This window comes from Saimiri boliviensis, chromosome 19, assembly GCF_048565385.1.
Source record: "Saimiri boliviensis isolate mSaiBol1 chromosome 19, mSaiBol1.pri, whole genome shotgun sequence".
Lineage (NCBI taxonomy): Eukaryota > Metazoa > Chordata > Mammalia > Primates > Cebidae > Saimiri > Saimiri boliviensis.
The window spans coordinates 123,106-136,260 of record NC_133467.1 but is presented as its reverse complement, the minus strand read 5'-3'; the positions used below and the strand labels follow the sequence as shown (position 1 = coordinate 136,260).

Below are 13,155 nucleotides of genomic sequence, written 5' to 3'. Positions count from 1 at the left end.
GTATACAGCCATGCATCACTTAAATGTTAGGGAATCATTCTGAGAAGTGCATTAGGCAATTTTGTCATCTTACAAACATCATAGAGTGTACCTACACAAACCTGGATTATAAAGCCCACTACATTACTAGGCTGCACTGTGTAGCCTGACAGTCTTAGGATGCAAACCTGTACGGCATGTTACTGTGCTGAACACTGTGGGCAGTTGTAGCACAATTGTAAGAATGTGTTTATCTAAACATAGAAAGGGTACAATAAACATACAGTATAAAACACTAATAATGGTGAACTTGTACAGGATTCTTATCATAAATAGGGTTTGCAGGACTGAAAGTTGTTCTGGGTAAGTCACTGAGTGAGTGGTGTGTGAATATATGAGGGGTTAGCACCTTACCGTACACTACTATAAACTTCATAAACACTGAATACTTGGAATAGACTAAATTTATTTAATTTATATATTTATTTCAATATTTTAGAGGGAGCAAGTGGTTTTTAGTTACATGGATAAGTTCTTTAGTGCCAGTTACTAAGCTTTTGGTGCACCCATGGTAGACTTAATTTATTTTAAAAACTTTTCTTCAATAATAAGTTAACTTTAATTTATGGTAACCTTTTTTAGTTTATCAACTGAAAATTTTTTAACTCGTAACTCGTTTGTGATAACATTTAGCTTACAACACTCTTTGTACGATATACAAAAGGTTTTTTTCTATCTTTATTCTATAAGATTTTATCTTTTAAATATTTTATTTATTTATTTACCTTTTACACCTTTTTGTTAAAAACAGACATAAACACACACGTAAGTCTCGGCCTACAAAGGGTCAGTATCATTGGTATCATAGTCTTCCTCCTCCCTTCTGGTCCCTCCAGAAGGTCTTCAGGGCAGTAACACGCATGGAGCTGTCATCTCCTGTGAAAACAAAGGCTTCTTCTGGAACAGTTCCTGAAAGACCTACCTGAGGATGTTTTACAGTTAATTTTTCTAGTGAGAAGAAGTGAACTATAAAATAATGATAAAAACTCTAATATATTAAATACATTAACCAGTACGATGGTCATTTATTATCATTATCAAATATGTACTATACATAATTGTGTATACTATAGTTTATATGACTGGCAATGCTGTAGGTTTGTTTATACCAGCATTGCCACAAAAATGTGAGTAATACATTGCATCATGATGTAACAGAGGTCATCAGTTGGTAAGAATTTTTCAGCTACGTTATAATCTTATGGAACCACTGTGATTTAAGTGATCAGTCATTGACCAAAACATCATTATGTGGTAAATGACTGTATGCCTGTATGTGTGTTTGTATATATGCAAATATATATGTATCAGAAGAAATATATTCGTAATATTCTATCAGAAGCTAGAGATAAGAAAAATTATTTTCTACTTTTCAAGTGGGTGATTGTGTAATGGGAGGCTTCAAAAGAACAGTAACACTCCTCGCCTGCACCATTGTGGATGTGCACAATGGGTGTGTGATCAGTGCTGTAGAGCAAGTTCTGCAGGATAGGTAGAATATAATTGGATGATGAGAACACAGTTATTCTGGATGATGAAAAATATGTAGGTATGAATGTATGAAAATCGAGTACTATAATTTTGCAATTTTGGAGGAGTGAAGGATACTTAAAAGGAGTTATGATATGTTAATACTATCAAGACACGAGGGAGTCTTTCCCTCAATATCTTCTCTAAAAATATGTAGTATCACATTTTAAACAGTTAGATAATCAATTTAAGGTTTCACAAGGTTAAATACCACAGGAATTATTTCAAATATTGTACAACATTAAATATTACTTCTAGGTAGATCAAAAGGAGAAATTTCCCTTGATTTCTCAGCTGAATTTCTGCATGCTTTTTCCCCTATAAGGTGAAGAACAAAACATTTCTCAAGCAGCAATGCTATATTGAGAAAATGCCTTGAGCTAGAAAAAGAGAACTACTGTATTGAGGAAATATCTTGAGCTAAAAAAGCACTCAAAGATAAAGTACATCAAATCCATAGAATGTACAATATCAAGAGTAAACCCTAATGTAAACTATGGACTTTGAATGATAATGATATTGATGGTGAGGGGGGCTATTCATGTGGTAGGGAAGAGGAAGTGGTATATAGGGAATCTCTGTACCTTCCACTCAAATTTGCTGTGAAAAAAACTGTAAATAAATACTAAAGTCTAATAAAAATATGTGTGTATATTAGACTTTAGTTTTTATTTATAGTTTTTATCTAGTTTCTATATATGTATATATGTGCGTATATATACACACATTTTTATTAAACTTTAGTATTTAAGTTTTTATTTACAGTTTATATATATACATTGTATATATTCACACAAGAAAATAGAGTCAAAATATATTGAGATTTCACCCATTTTTTGCATTGTTTTACTACATCTTGCACCATAGTGCATATGGATGTATGTGTAAGTGTCTATATACATATATACGGTAGTCCCTTAGTATCCTGAAGGAATTGGTTCTAGGACTCTCCTCACCCCCAGCAGATACCAAAACCCACAGGTGCTCAAGTCTCTAAGAGAGAATAGTGTAGCCTTTGCATGTAACCTATGCATATCCTCCCATGTAATTTAAACCATCTCTAGATTATTTATAATACCGAATATAATGTAAATACTATAAAAATAGTTGTTATATTTTTATTACATCATTTTATTGTTTTATTATTTTATTGTTTTTTTTTTCTTTTTCAAATGTTTTGGACCAGCCGTATAAATACATATTTACATATACAACACTTACCAAAATTTAGCTCTAACTTAATCTTGGTTAAGTTGTTCTTAGTGATTTTCTTGCACTCTCTAAATTATTTTCACTGAAACTGTATAACCTTTGTAACAAGAAAATAATCAAAATATTAATAAACAAAAAACAAATTACTTACCCAACATTTTTACAGCACCAGAAAAAAAAAAAAAAAAAACAGGACCGAGTTTCTGGTGGAGATACCTATGACAGTTGATGAGAATAGAGAAAAGAAGTAAATCTGAGAGCTGAGAATAATCCTATGACTCCTCTACTGTACACTACATAGATCAGGGAGATTTGCCACTCTTACAATCTGTCTTCATTCTTAAATTGTGTGACGGTTTTCTTCTTGAGCACATTGCAGAAGAGTTCGTATTTCATATCACTCCAAAATATAAATTTCATATTCATTGACAATGACCTCCTCAAATGCTCTTGTACTCTTCAACAGTGATCTTTCTTTGTTCCAAATTAGTACACTGGAAAGCATTTAAGCTAAAGGTATTTAAACTGAAGGAAAGAAAAAACTATAAATGAGATGATTAAAGTATAACCTAGTGATTTATTGATGTAGCTTATTATGTAATTCTTCAGTTTTGTGTTATTTTTCCCAGCAACACTTTGTGATTTTCCAAAAATAAACCATGGAATTCTGTATGATGAAGAAAATTATAAGCCATTTTCCCAAGTTCCTGTAGGGGAAGTTTTCTACTACTCCTGTGAATATAATTTTATGTCTCCTTCAAAATCCTTCTGGACTCGCATAACATGCACAGAAGAAGGATGGTCACCAACACCAAAGTGTCTCCGTGAGTAAATGCCTTGATCATTACATGGATTTCTTTAAGTGAATAGAGAAAGATGTGCCAGACAAGATCGTAAGGTCATGATAATAACAGGGGCAGTGACCAGAGGAGCTGCAAAGATGGGAGACATAGTCCTTCTATTTTGTGGTGCCTCTTATGAGAACTAAATGAAGAATAAATATGTCAGCTGCCTTGCATTACCTAGAAATGCTCTATGCATTGAAATATGTTAATTTTAAACATGATAATTAATTATGATTAGTATATTTGACTGCTAATATTTCTTTACTAATATCATTTGGTAGCAGCCTGATCATAGCTTTCCTTTAAAGTAAGTCGATTTTATACATTTTCTGTTTTGGATTTACCATTCTCTTGCATATTGCAAGGTAAGGTTTAGTATTTTCACTTTTATATTTTTAATAAATCATTTCTTTGGACCTTCAAAGTGTAGCTATATTTATCCTCCAATAAATGTAGAGAACAGACTCCAATGACAACAGGTGTATTAAAAAAAAACAATGGGAGAGAGAATAGATGAGGCAACAAAGGAGATAATAATGATCTTTCTCCTTTTGTAGGAAATGTTCATGAGAATTGAGAGAAGTATTTATAAGAAGATATTGTTTTGTCCCTAGAAAAGTTTATAAACATAAAATATTTTATTATAACAACCATACAGCAGCAGCATGAAATATTAACTTTCTTTTATAAGTACATATATGGGAACAAAAAATATATTTCATCATATTACAGTAATACGACCAAATTCTTTTGAAAATATTTACACATGATGTCAGTTTTCGAAGTTTTCAACTCTTAATAAAATATTTTAAAATGCAGTTGAACTTTTTTTTGCCACTTTCATCTTGTACATTAAACAATTTTTGGTCCTTAGGAATATGTTTCTTTCCTTTTGTGGAAAATGGTCATTCTGACTCTTCAGGACGGACACATCTGGAAGGTGATACTGTACAAATTGTTTGCAATGCAGGATACAGCCTTAAAAAAAATAAGACCAACATTTCATGTGTAGAAGGTGGCTGGTCCACTCCTCCCAAATGCACCTCCACTAGTAAGCAAAATTCTGCTCTCTCAGATCATGGTATCTTTTGTTAATTTTTTAAAGAAATAAATATATTGTTATAGGTTAAATGTAGGTTTCACCACTACTTCTATCATTACTTGTTTGATTTTCAGCTCCAATTGCGTCTAAGTAGATGTGTAATAACATAGTTTGCCTACCTATGTAAATCAAATGTATGTGATAGGTAGAAATATTATGCAAGAATACACTTTGAAGACAATCAATTTTAAGTAGTACCTGTTCGGTATTTGTATTATCAGCTTAGTTAACAATAAATGGTTATAAAACTGAAGTAATAAGTGAAAATAAGTCCAATTCCAGTTAAAATGTCTTAAAAGAGAATTTTTACTATTTATCTTTATTTAAATTCGTATGCTTGAGTCAATAAAGCATCGTCTTCTAAGTTGTAAAACCTCCACACTTCTGAGACATATGTTTATTTGTGAGTGGCTTAGAATTTGGAAAACGATTCTTTTAGAAACCTGTGGTATAAGTGATGGCACCTCCGAGTCCTGTGTGAACTCTTGTAATTCTTCATCTTTATAGCTCTTCAGTAATTGTTCTTTGCTTAGCCCAATGCAGTTCCATCCTATGCATGCACAGCTCAGTATTCAACTAAAAGCTCAAGGAGCCTCATGAAAACTTCTATAGCTTTCTCTCTGCTATTATGTCCAGTAACTTCTGGGCACCATAGTCTCCAAGACTGACCTTGCTAATCCTAACTAAAGAAGACCACTATGTTCTTCTGGGTTTGCCCTCCCTGCACAGTCTAGAGAAGGGTCCCAGCAAACAGCTGGGGCTTTCACTGACTTTGCTTTATTATTTTGAAATATTGAGGGTTTTTTTGTTCTTTTTTCAGTCATCATGGTCCTGCACTGGGTGATTTCCAGCATTCTGAAATAAATTTTGTACAATTTTCTAAATTTTTTTTCAGTGGAATGATATGTTGATAGCAGCTACTCCATCCTATCAGGAAATAGAATCTGTGGTATGTTTTTCAAAAGATGTTATGTTATCAAATATTAATCCACATCTTCAGTTTTTAAATTTAACCATCTAAAGCTGGGCACAGTGATGTGCACCTGTAGTCCAGGCCACTGGCAAGGCTGAAACTGGAGATCAAAGCTTCGTTGAGCTATGACTGCAGCAGCGCACTCCAAACTGGGCAATAGAGTAAGACCCTTCCCCACTCGCAATACAAAACAAAGCAAAGGCAAATGAAATTTAAACTTCTAGAAATGAAGTCTTTTTATTTTTATTTTATTTTATTTACTTATTTGTATTGTACTTTAGGTTCTGGGGTACATGTGGAGATCATGCAGGATTGTTGCATAGGTACATATATGGCAAGGTGGTTTGCTTTTGCTGCCTCCATCGCCCCATCAGCCACATCCGGTATTTCTCCCCATGTTATCTCTCCCCAACCTCCCCAACACCTGCTGTCCCTCCCCTAGCCCCCCACAATAGACTCCAGTGTGTGATGCTCTCCTCCCTGTGTCCATGTGTTCTCTTTGTTCAACAACTGCCTGTGAGTGAGGCCATGTAGTGTTTGATTTTCTGTTCTTGTGTCAGTTTACTGAGAATGATGGTTTCCAGATTCATCCATATTCCTACAAAGGACAAGAACTCATCGTTTTTTATGGCTGCATAGTATTCCATGGTGTTTATGTGCCACATTTTCCTTGTCCAGTCTATCATCGATGGGCATGTGGGTTGGTTCCAAGTCTTTGCTATTGTAAACAGAGCCACAATGAACATACTTTGCATGTGTCTTTATGATTCTGCCCAGCCATCTTTTTAAAACAACTGGAGCTGTGATAGTTTTTTCAGTAAACAGTTAAGTCATGGTCTCTTTCAATTACAAGGGGTTGAAACATTATTAACATTTGCAAAAATAAAATAACAAATGTTACTAACACCAGAAAATTCCAGTGATTTAATAGAGTTCAAAATTCATAAGCTTCAGTTATGGTATACATACTTCCATGCTCTCTCTTGTCCATACTTGTTCATGTCAGGAATAAGCTCTCTTCATTTTGTGAGATGATGGCTATTGTCAGGCCAGCAATTATATTTTAGAAGCTTAACAAATTAAGTTTGGCCACCTGTTACCCATACAAGCTGGCTCTGTGTACAGTCTGTAAGATTCTGTTAGCCTTTGAACAATTCTGTTGCTTTGTGACACAAAAAATATCCCAGGCTTAACTCATGTTTTCCCTGCCACAGAACTGGAATCAGCCATACCTCCTCCAATAAGTCTTGGTTCCGTTTATTGGGCAATGACATTAAGAAACTAAGTTGCCAAAAAAAACTTGTTTCAAAATTTAGCACACTTTATTTAATCAGAAAAAGCATATATCTTATTGTTCAAGTTCTCAAAACATAGCTACCTTTCCCTTTCTGCCTGTTGGTTCCTAGCAAAGACCTGGAACCAACCCAAAGCACAAGACAACATATTGAGGTTATCTGAGTAGATGGAGGAAGTCAGTCTCCAAAGTGAAAGAATTCAGCAGAGCACTGTCTGTCCCAGGTTGAATGGTAGCTCAAGAACACTGCGGAGAGTTAATAAAGTTTCAGGGTAACTAGACTCCTAATGATATCTGCACAGTCTGTTTTTTCATGTAAGGTAACATCTTGCAAGTTATGGTAGTCCGTGTTGCAGGAATTAGTACAGAGACATCTCTTGGGGCCATTACTCCATTTACGCAACGGTGCAATAACCATATATGAAAAAAGCAGCTGGGAAATCGTACATCAGCCAAGATCAATTATTTTCAACGGCATTTTGTTTTTAACAGTTAGATAAGAAAAAGACTATAAACAACCAATAAAGAGCTGCCAAGCAAAATATTGGAATAAAAAACGGGGATTTAGGGATACATAAGGCATATTCTATTGGGATTTGGTATTTGCTCAAGTAAACTGTTATCAAACCATTAAAGTGCCAATAATGGTACATAAAATTAGCTAGTTTAAAAATATTTATGAGATTATTAATTAGAAAATATTTCAAATTTATTTTTGTTTGCTTGATTTATTCAGATTATTTCTTTTGTCTTGAATGTCAGTTATTTACATAACAATTAATATATAATTTTATAAACTAATTATTAGTGAAAGATGATAAATGAGAAAACTACACACATAGCCATATACATATCTATTTCTAATTGAATCAGAAGATATTCATAATGAGTTAGTATTTATGAACTTTAATTAATGATGCAGTTGTGTATAATGGAAAGATTCAAAAAACGTAGAAGATGAGGTTTTAAAAAAATTTTTTATATTTAGTTACCCTTTTGTAAAATTGGGAGTAATGGCTTTTTAATATTCCCTTCAATGTAACATTTAGTAGTTGTATCCTGTTTGGGTGTTTCACATGTATATATATATATTTTTTTTGAGATGGGATTTTCCTCTGTCGCCCAGGCTGGAGTGCAGTGGCGTGATTTCAGCTCACTGCAACCTTCGCCTTCTGTGTTCTAGTGATTCTACCGCCTCTGCCTCCCTAGTAGTTGGAACTACAGGCTTCCACAACTGCACCTGGCTAATTTTTGTGTTTTTAGTAGAAACAGGATTTCACCATGTTGGCCAGGCTGGTGTCGAACTCCTGACCTCAGGTTATCTGCCCACCTTGGCCTCCAAAAGTGCTGTAATTATAGATGTGAGCCACTGCATCTGGCCCACTTATCTACTTTTCATACATCATTACCATTATTTTGTTTTACAAAAAGTAATTAAATATGTTGCATTTTAATTTTGTTACTTGAAGAAATTTTTGTGACTTAAATGTGAAAGATCTTCATATTCTGCATTGTAAATATTAAACTTATTACTATTAAATAGCAAAATTAAAACTTATATTCCTAATTAAACAAATTAAATAATTTATTGTATAAGTAACTTCACAGGATTTTCTTATTACAATCCCGAAGAGATTCTCATACAAAATTTCACCTTGCTGTACAGTTTCCCAATTTGTCTGAAGTGTCTTAGATATATTTGTTGGGTATAAATAATTAGTTCACATGTTTCCTTGAAGGCAAGAATATATTTTATACTCCTCTGTATATGAAACCACTTTCATCTTATTTTTATATAACACACATTAAATTTGTTTCTGCAATTAAAATTCACATATGTTCATTTAATTTTGTTTTTGGAAACAGAATGTCATATTCCTATTTTAGAAGGAAATATAGATGCTCATCCAAAAAAGGAAAGATACAAAATTGGAGATGTGTTGAAATTCTCTTGCAGACAAAATCTTACAAGAGTTGGACCAGATTCAGTTCAATGTTACCAATTTGGGTGGTCACCTAACTTTCCAACATGCAAAGGTCAGTATTTATTTTAGAAGTATTGAAACAAGAATCTGATTTTTATAATAATGCCTATATGTTTCTATTGGAGCTTATATTACATCTATAATCTGACAAAGTGGGAAAATGGCAAAGGTAGTATTTTCTTTTGGAAGGAGAAAGGGTGCAAGTCTATAGTAATTGAGTTGCATAGATTATTTAGGTGTCCTTAATCAAGGAGTAATTCTACTTCTGTGTTTTAAAATACATAACAGGACTTTATAGGTCAAAATATAGTAGCTGGAATTGAGAAGTGTTAGGATTTTTCCATCTATCTCAATAAAAAATTCATACTTCTAAAAATATTGCATGAACAATGTTACAGTTTATTAAGTAATTAAGAAAGTAATTGTCATTGTATATATGAATTATTTATTAGAAAACAATGATGATTTGTACCTGCTTCAGATGGCACTATTTTTATCTAAAATGGCTTATTATATTATTTGAAGTATGTATTAGTCCATTTTCCCACTGCTGGTAAAGACATACCCAAGACTGCGCAACTTACAAAAGAAAGAGGTTTAATGGACTCATAGTTTCACGTGGCTGGGGGGACCTCACAATCATGGCGGAAGGTAAAAGTCACATCTTGAATGACAGCAGACAAGAGAAGGGAACTTGTGCAGGGAAACCTCCTTTTATAAAAGCATCAGATCTCGTGAGACTTATTCACTATCACAAGAATAGCATGGGAAAGACCCACCCCCATGATTCAATTACCTCCCACCAGGTTCTTCCCACAACAACTGGGACTTGTGGGAGCTACAATTCAAGATGAGATTTGGGTGAGGACACAGCCAAACCACATCAAAGTATTTATAGATATTAATAAAAATTATAACTATGCATTGTATATGTATATTATGCCACATATTTGGTAACTATTTACTTTTATGTAACATTCAGATTATTGACCTACTTAAACATCTTCAAGGGTACAGCTTAATATCCTAATTATAATAAACAGCCTACAAAATATTGGGAAAGATAGGCTATCAGGATGTTTAAATATAGAGAGAATAGAAGATTGTACTAAGAAAATATTATTAATTTGGTGAAATGTAAGGTATTTTGTATATGTAGGCAACTGTTTTTAAGAGATAAGCATTCTGAAGAATTTAGGACTAAAATCTCACTCATTTTCTTTAAATTACTTCACAAAAATAAATAAATAAGGCAAAGTGTAACATTTGTATACCTAGGTAATCAGTTTACAAGTGTTCATTCTGCATTCTTTCTCCTTTCATTTGCTCAAAATTGTTCATCATAAAAAGTGTCAGTATTTTAATAAATGAATACGGTCAATACACTATGTACATTGCAAAAAACACACCCTCCCAAAAATAGGAATGCAATATAGTAACTCCACATTTTGCTATACTTATAAGACCATTTAAACATTATTTATGGTTTCTTTATAATAGGACAAGTACAATCGTGTGGTCGACCTCCTCAACTCTCCAATGGTGAAGTTAGGGAGACAACAAAAGAGGAATATGGGCACAGTGAAGTGGTGGAATATGATTGCAATCCTAATTTTATAATGACAGGGCCTAAGAAAATACAATGTGTGGATGGAAAATGGACAACTTTACCCATTTGTGTTGGTAAATAAATATTAACATTTAAACAGAGCAGTTACTATTATTTTGCACTTATATATACATCCACATGTAAATAGAGTTAAAGTATTTTCAGGGTAAACATTTATTTTATTACCTTTTCTTAGAACAAGTGAAACCATGTGGATATATACCTGAACTCAAGCATGGTTCTGCTCGGCAGTCTGTCCCTCCCTACCAACATGGAGTTTCAGTGGAGATGAATTGCAATAATGAATATGTCATGATTGGAAATAACATGATTACCTGTATTAATGGAATATGGACAGAGCTTCCTCTGTGTGTGGGTGAGAAAACATTGCTAAACTTCATGTTTGATTATTTATAATTTTGATTGGGATTGCATAAAGTGTATAAATCTGGCTAGAATTGCAATTTACTGATACTGACTTTTCCTTTCACACACGAAAAATGTCAATCCATTTATTCAGGTCTTATATTGAACTTTGCCATATGATTTTATGAATTTCTTGTAATTACTTTACAAATTTTTTCACCAGTTTATTTGGGATTGTTTAGTTATGATGAATGGAAACTTTTATTAACTTATGTGCTTGAATAGTTATACTTTCTATATACAAGAATGTGATTTAATCGCATGTATTAATTTTGTTTCCAGTAACCTTGTTCAATTCCTGTATTAGTTCTAATAGTGAATTTGTAGACTGTATTTCTACAAATAATTGGAATCTAATTTCTTTTATTTCCTTGCTTTAACTCAGTTTTTACCTCAGCGTGTTCAAGATAGAACCACCTAAATAATAATCACGTAGCTTGATTTCTATTAAATTCCATTGTGTTTGGAGTTTCTCCTGAGGAGAAAAGTAGGGGACTAGGACCCAGGAACTAGGCATGATCCCTACTCTTTTTGTCCCCATAATTCTCTTTAGTCCTAATTTTCTGATTAGTTTGTCTGTTTCCTCCACAAAAGTAGTAAAATCCATTCCAGATTTTTCCTCCAGTCTGTCATTCTGTGCTCTACTCTTACCTTGTAGCCTCAGGACTTCCAGCCTTGACACTTCAGTACTTTCCCTGCACCTTCAGATCCTGGCCTCTTTTGTCCTATCTCTAGCAACCTCAATACATTAAGTCTCTCTCTCTAATTTTGAACTTCGAAGACAAGCAGACTTTCTGCTGCTGTTCTTCTCCTTACAGAAACTTAAACGGAACCGCCTCTCTCTCCATCTCTGTGACTTTTGGATTATCAATTGGCCCACCCATTGCTGGGAAAAATTACTGTAGGTGTCACCACGCATTGTGCCAGGCAAATACGTGGTTAGTGGCCATCTGTGATGAACTATTGTGAGAGAATGTCTTCCACTACCAGGGGCCAGAATTCTGTTATGAGAAGATGTAGATCATATATCTTCATGCTCATCAACTTTTATGCAAGGAGTATACAAACATCCAACCTCTAGCCCCATATGGGATAAATTAAAAATAGACACAATTGCAGGAAAACACTTACAAACACAGAAGTAGCAGAGCACACTCCATGTCTCATCATTCCATCCTTTTACACACTAAGGAAAAAGCTCCATAACTGTCTAAATATTTATGGGAAACAAGGAAGGAACGTAATAATAAGAACTACTTAGACAAGCAAGAGACTTATAGAAATGTACGCTCAGAAGCTAAGTGGAGATATTATCCCCTGGAATACTGTGACTGAATCAGAGTTTTTGCTGCATTTTTGAAATGTGGGAGTCATTGAACCTCAAAGGGCATCCAGATTTATCCCTTATTGATGCTTTGCTTTCTACAGACTTACTTATGTATTGCCCCTTTTTGTTATTTAAATGTTTTGAAGATATTTATTTAAGATGGCTTAGTGCAAAACAATTATATATGTGTACATTTTTGGAGTCTTTAAAAATTTATTTGTAATCTCATAAGAACTATCCTTCAGTCAAAACTCCCACCAAGAAACCCCATCTTGCACTTTCATTTCCCAGAAAACTTTCTGACGTACTTTTCTGTCATTTAAAGATGGGATACAGTTTTTTGTTTTCTTTTTCCTTTTTTTAACAGCATTGCCCATTTTATGCAATAAGATCAAGAATAATTTTTGTGATGTTGCTTAAAAGCATCAATTTAATTATGCTATCAATATTTCAGATATTTTATTAGCATAATCGTTTAATTTCTATTTAATATTATTCTGTGTAAAATTTTTTATAGCAACACATCAACTTAAGAGTTGCAAAATAGGAGAAGCTAATATAAGAACGTTGTTCAGCCTATTTGGGAAGGAATTTAATCACAATGCTGGAATACGTTACAGATGTTTAGGTATCCCCGGACACAGGCGTTCAGTCTGCATAAACGGGAAATGGACTCCTGATCTAGACTGCACAGGTAAGCCTTGTTTAAAACATTTTGTTTATCCTGTTGCTTCTTCACAAGAAAAAAAATTTTGAAATTAGAATGTTTTTAAATCAAGTATTTATTGTGGCATATAATTTCTAAGCTAATAG

The 13,155-nt window shown here is 33.5% G+C and overlaps 1 protein-coding gene across 2 annotated transcripts in view; it reads left to right on the top strand.

The window, feature by feature from the left end:
- Positions 1–13,155, top strand: part of LOC101044777 (complement factor H-related protein 5) — a 145,529-nt gene that overhangs the window by 121,703 nt on the left and 10,671 nt on the right. For both annotated transcript variants that reach the window (XM_074389698.1, XM_003938161.4), the window contains 6 exons: positions 3,411–3,605; positions 4,501–4,677; positions 8,862–9,032; positions 10,481–10,663; positions 10,786–10,965; positions 12,860–13,036. In XM_074389698.1, the coding sequence (XP_074245799.1) occupies positions 3,411–3,605; positions 4,501–4,677; positions 8,862–9,032; positions 10,481–10,663; positions 10,786–10,965; positions 12,860–13,036 (1,083 nt within the window). The remainder of the gene's footprint in view (positions 1–3,410; positions 3,606–4,500; positions 4,678–8,861; positions 9,033–10,480; positions 10,664–10,785; positions 10,966–12,859; positions 13,037–13,155) is intronic.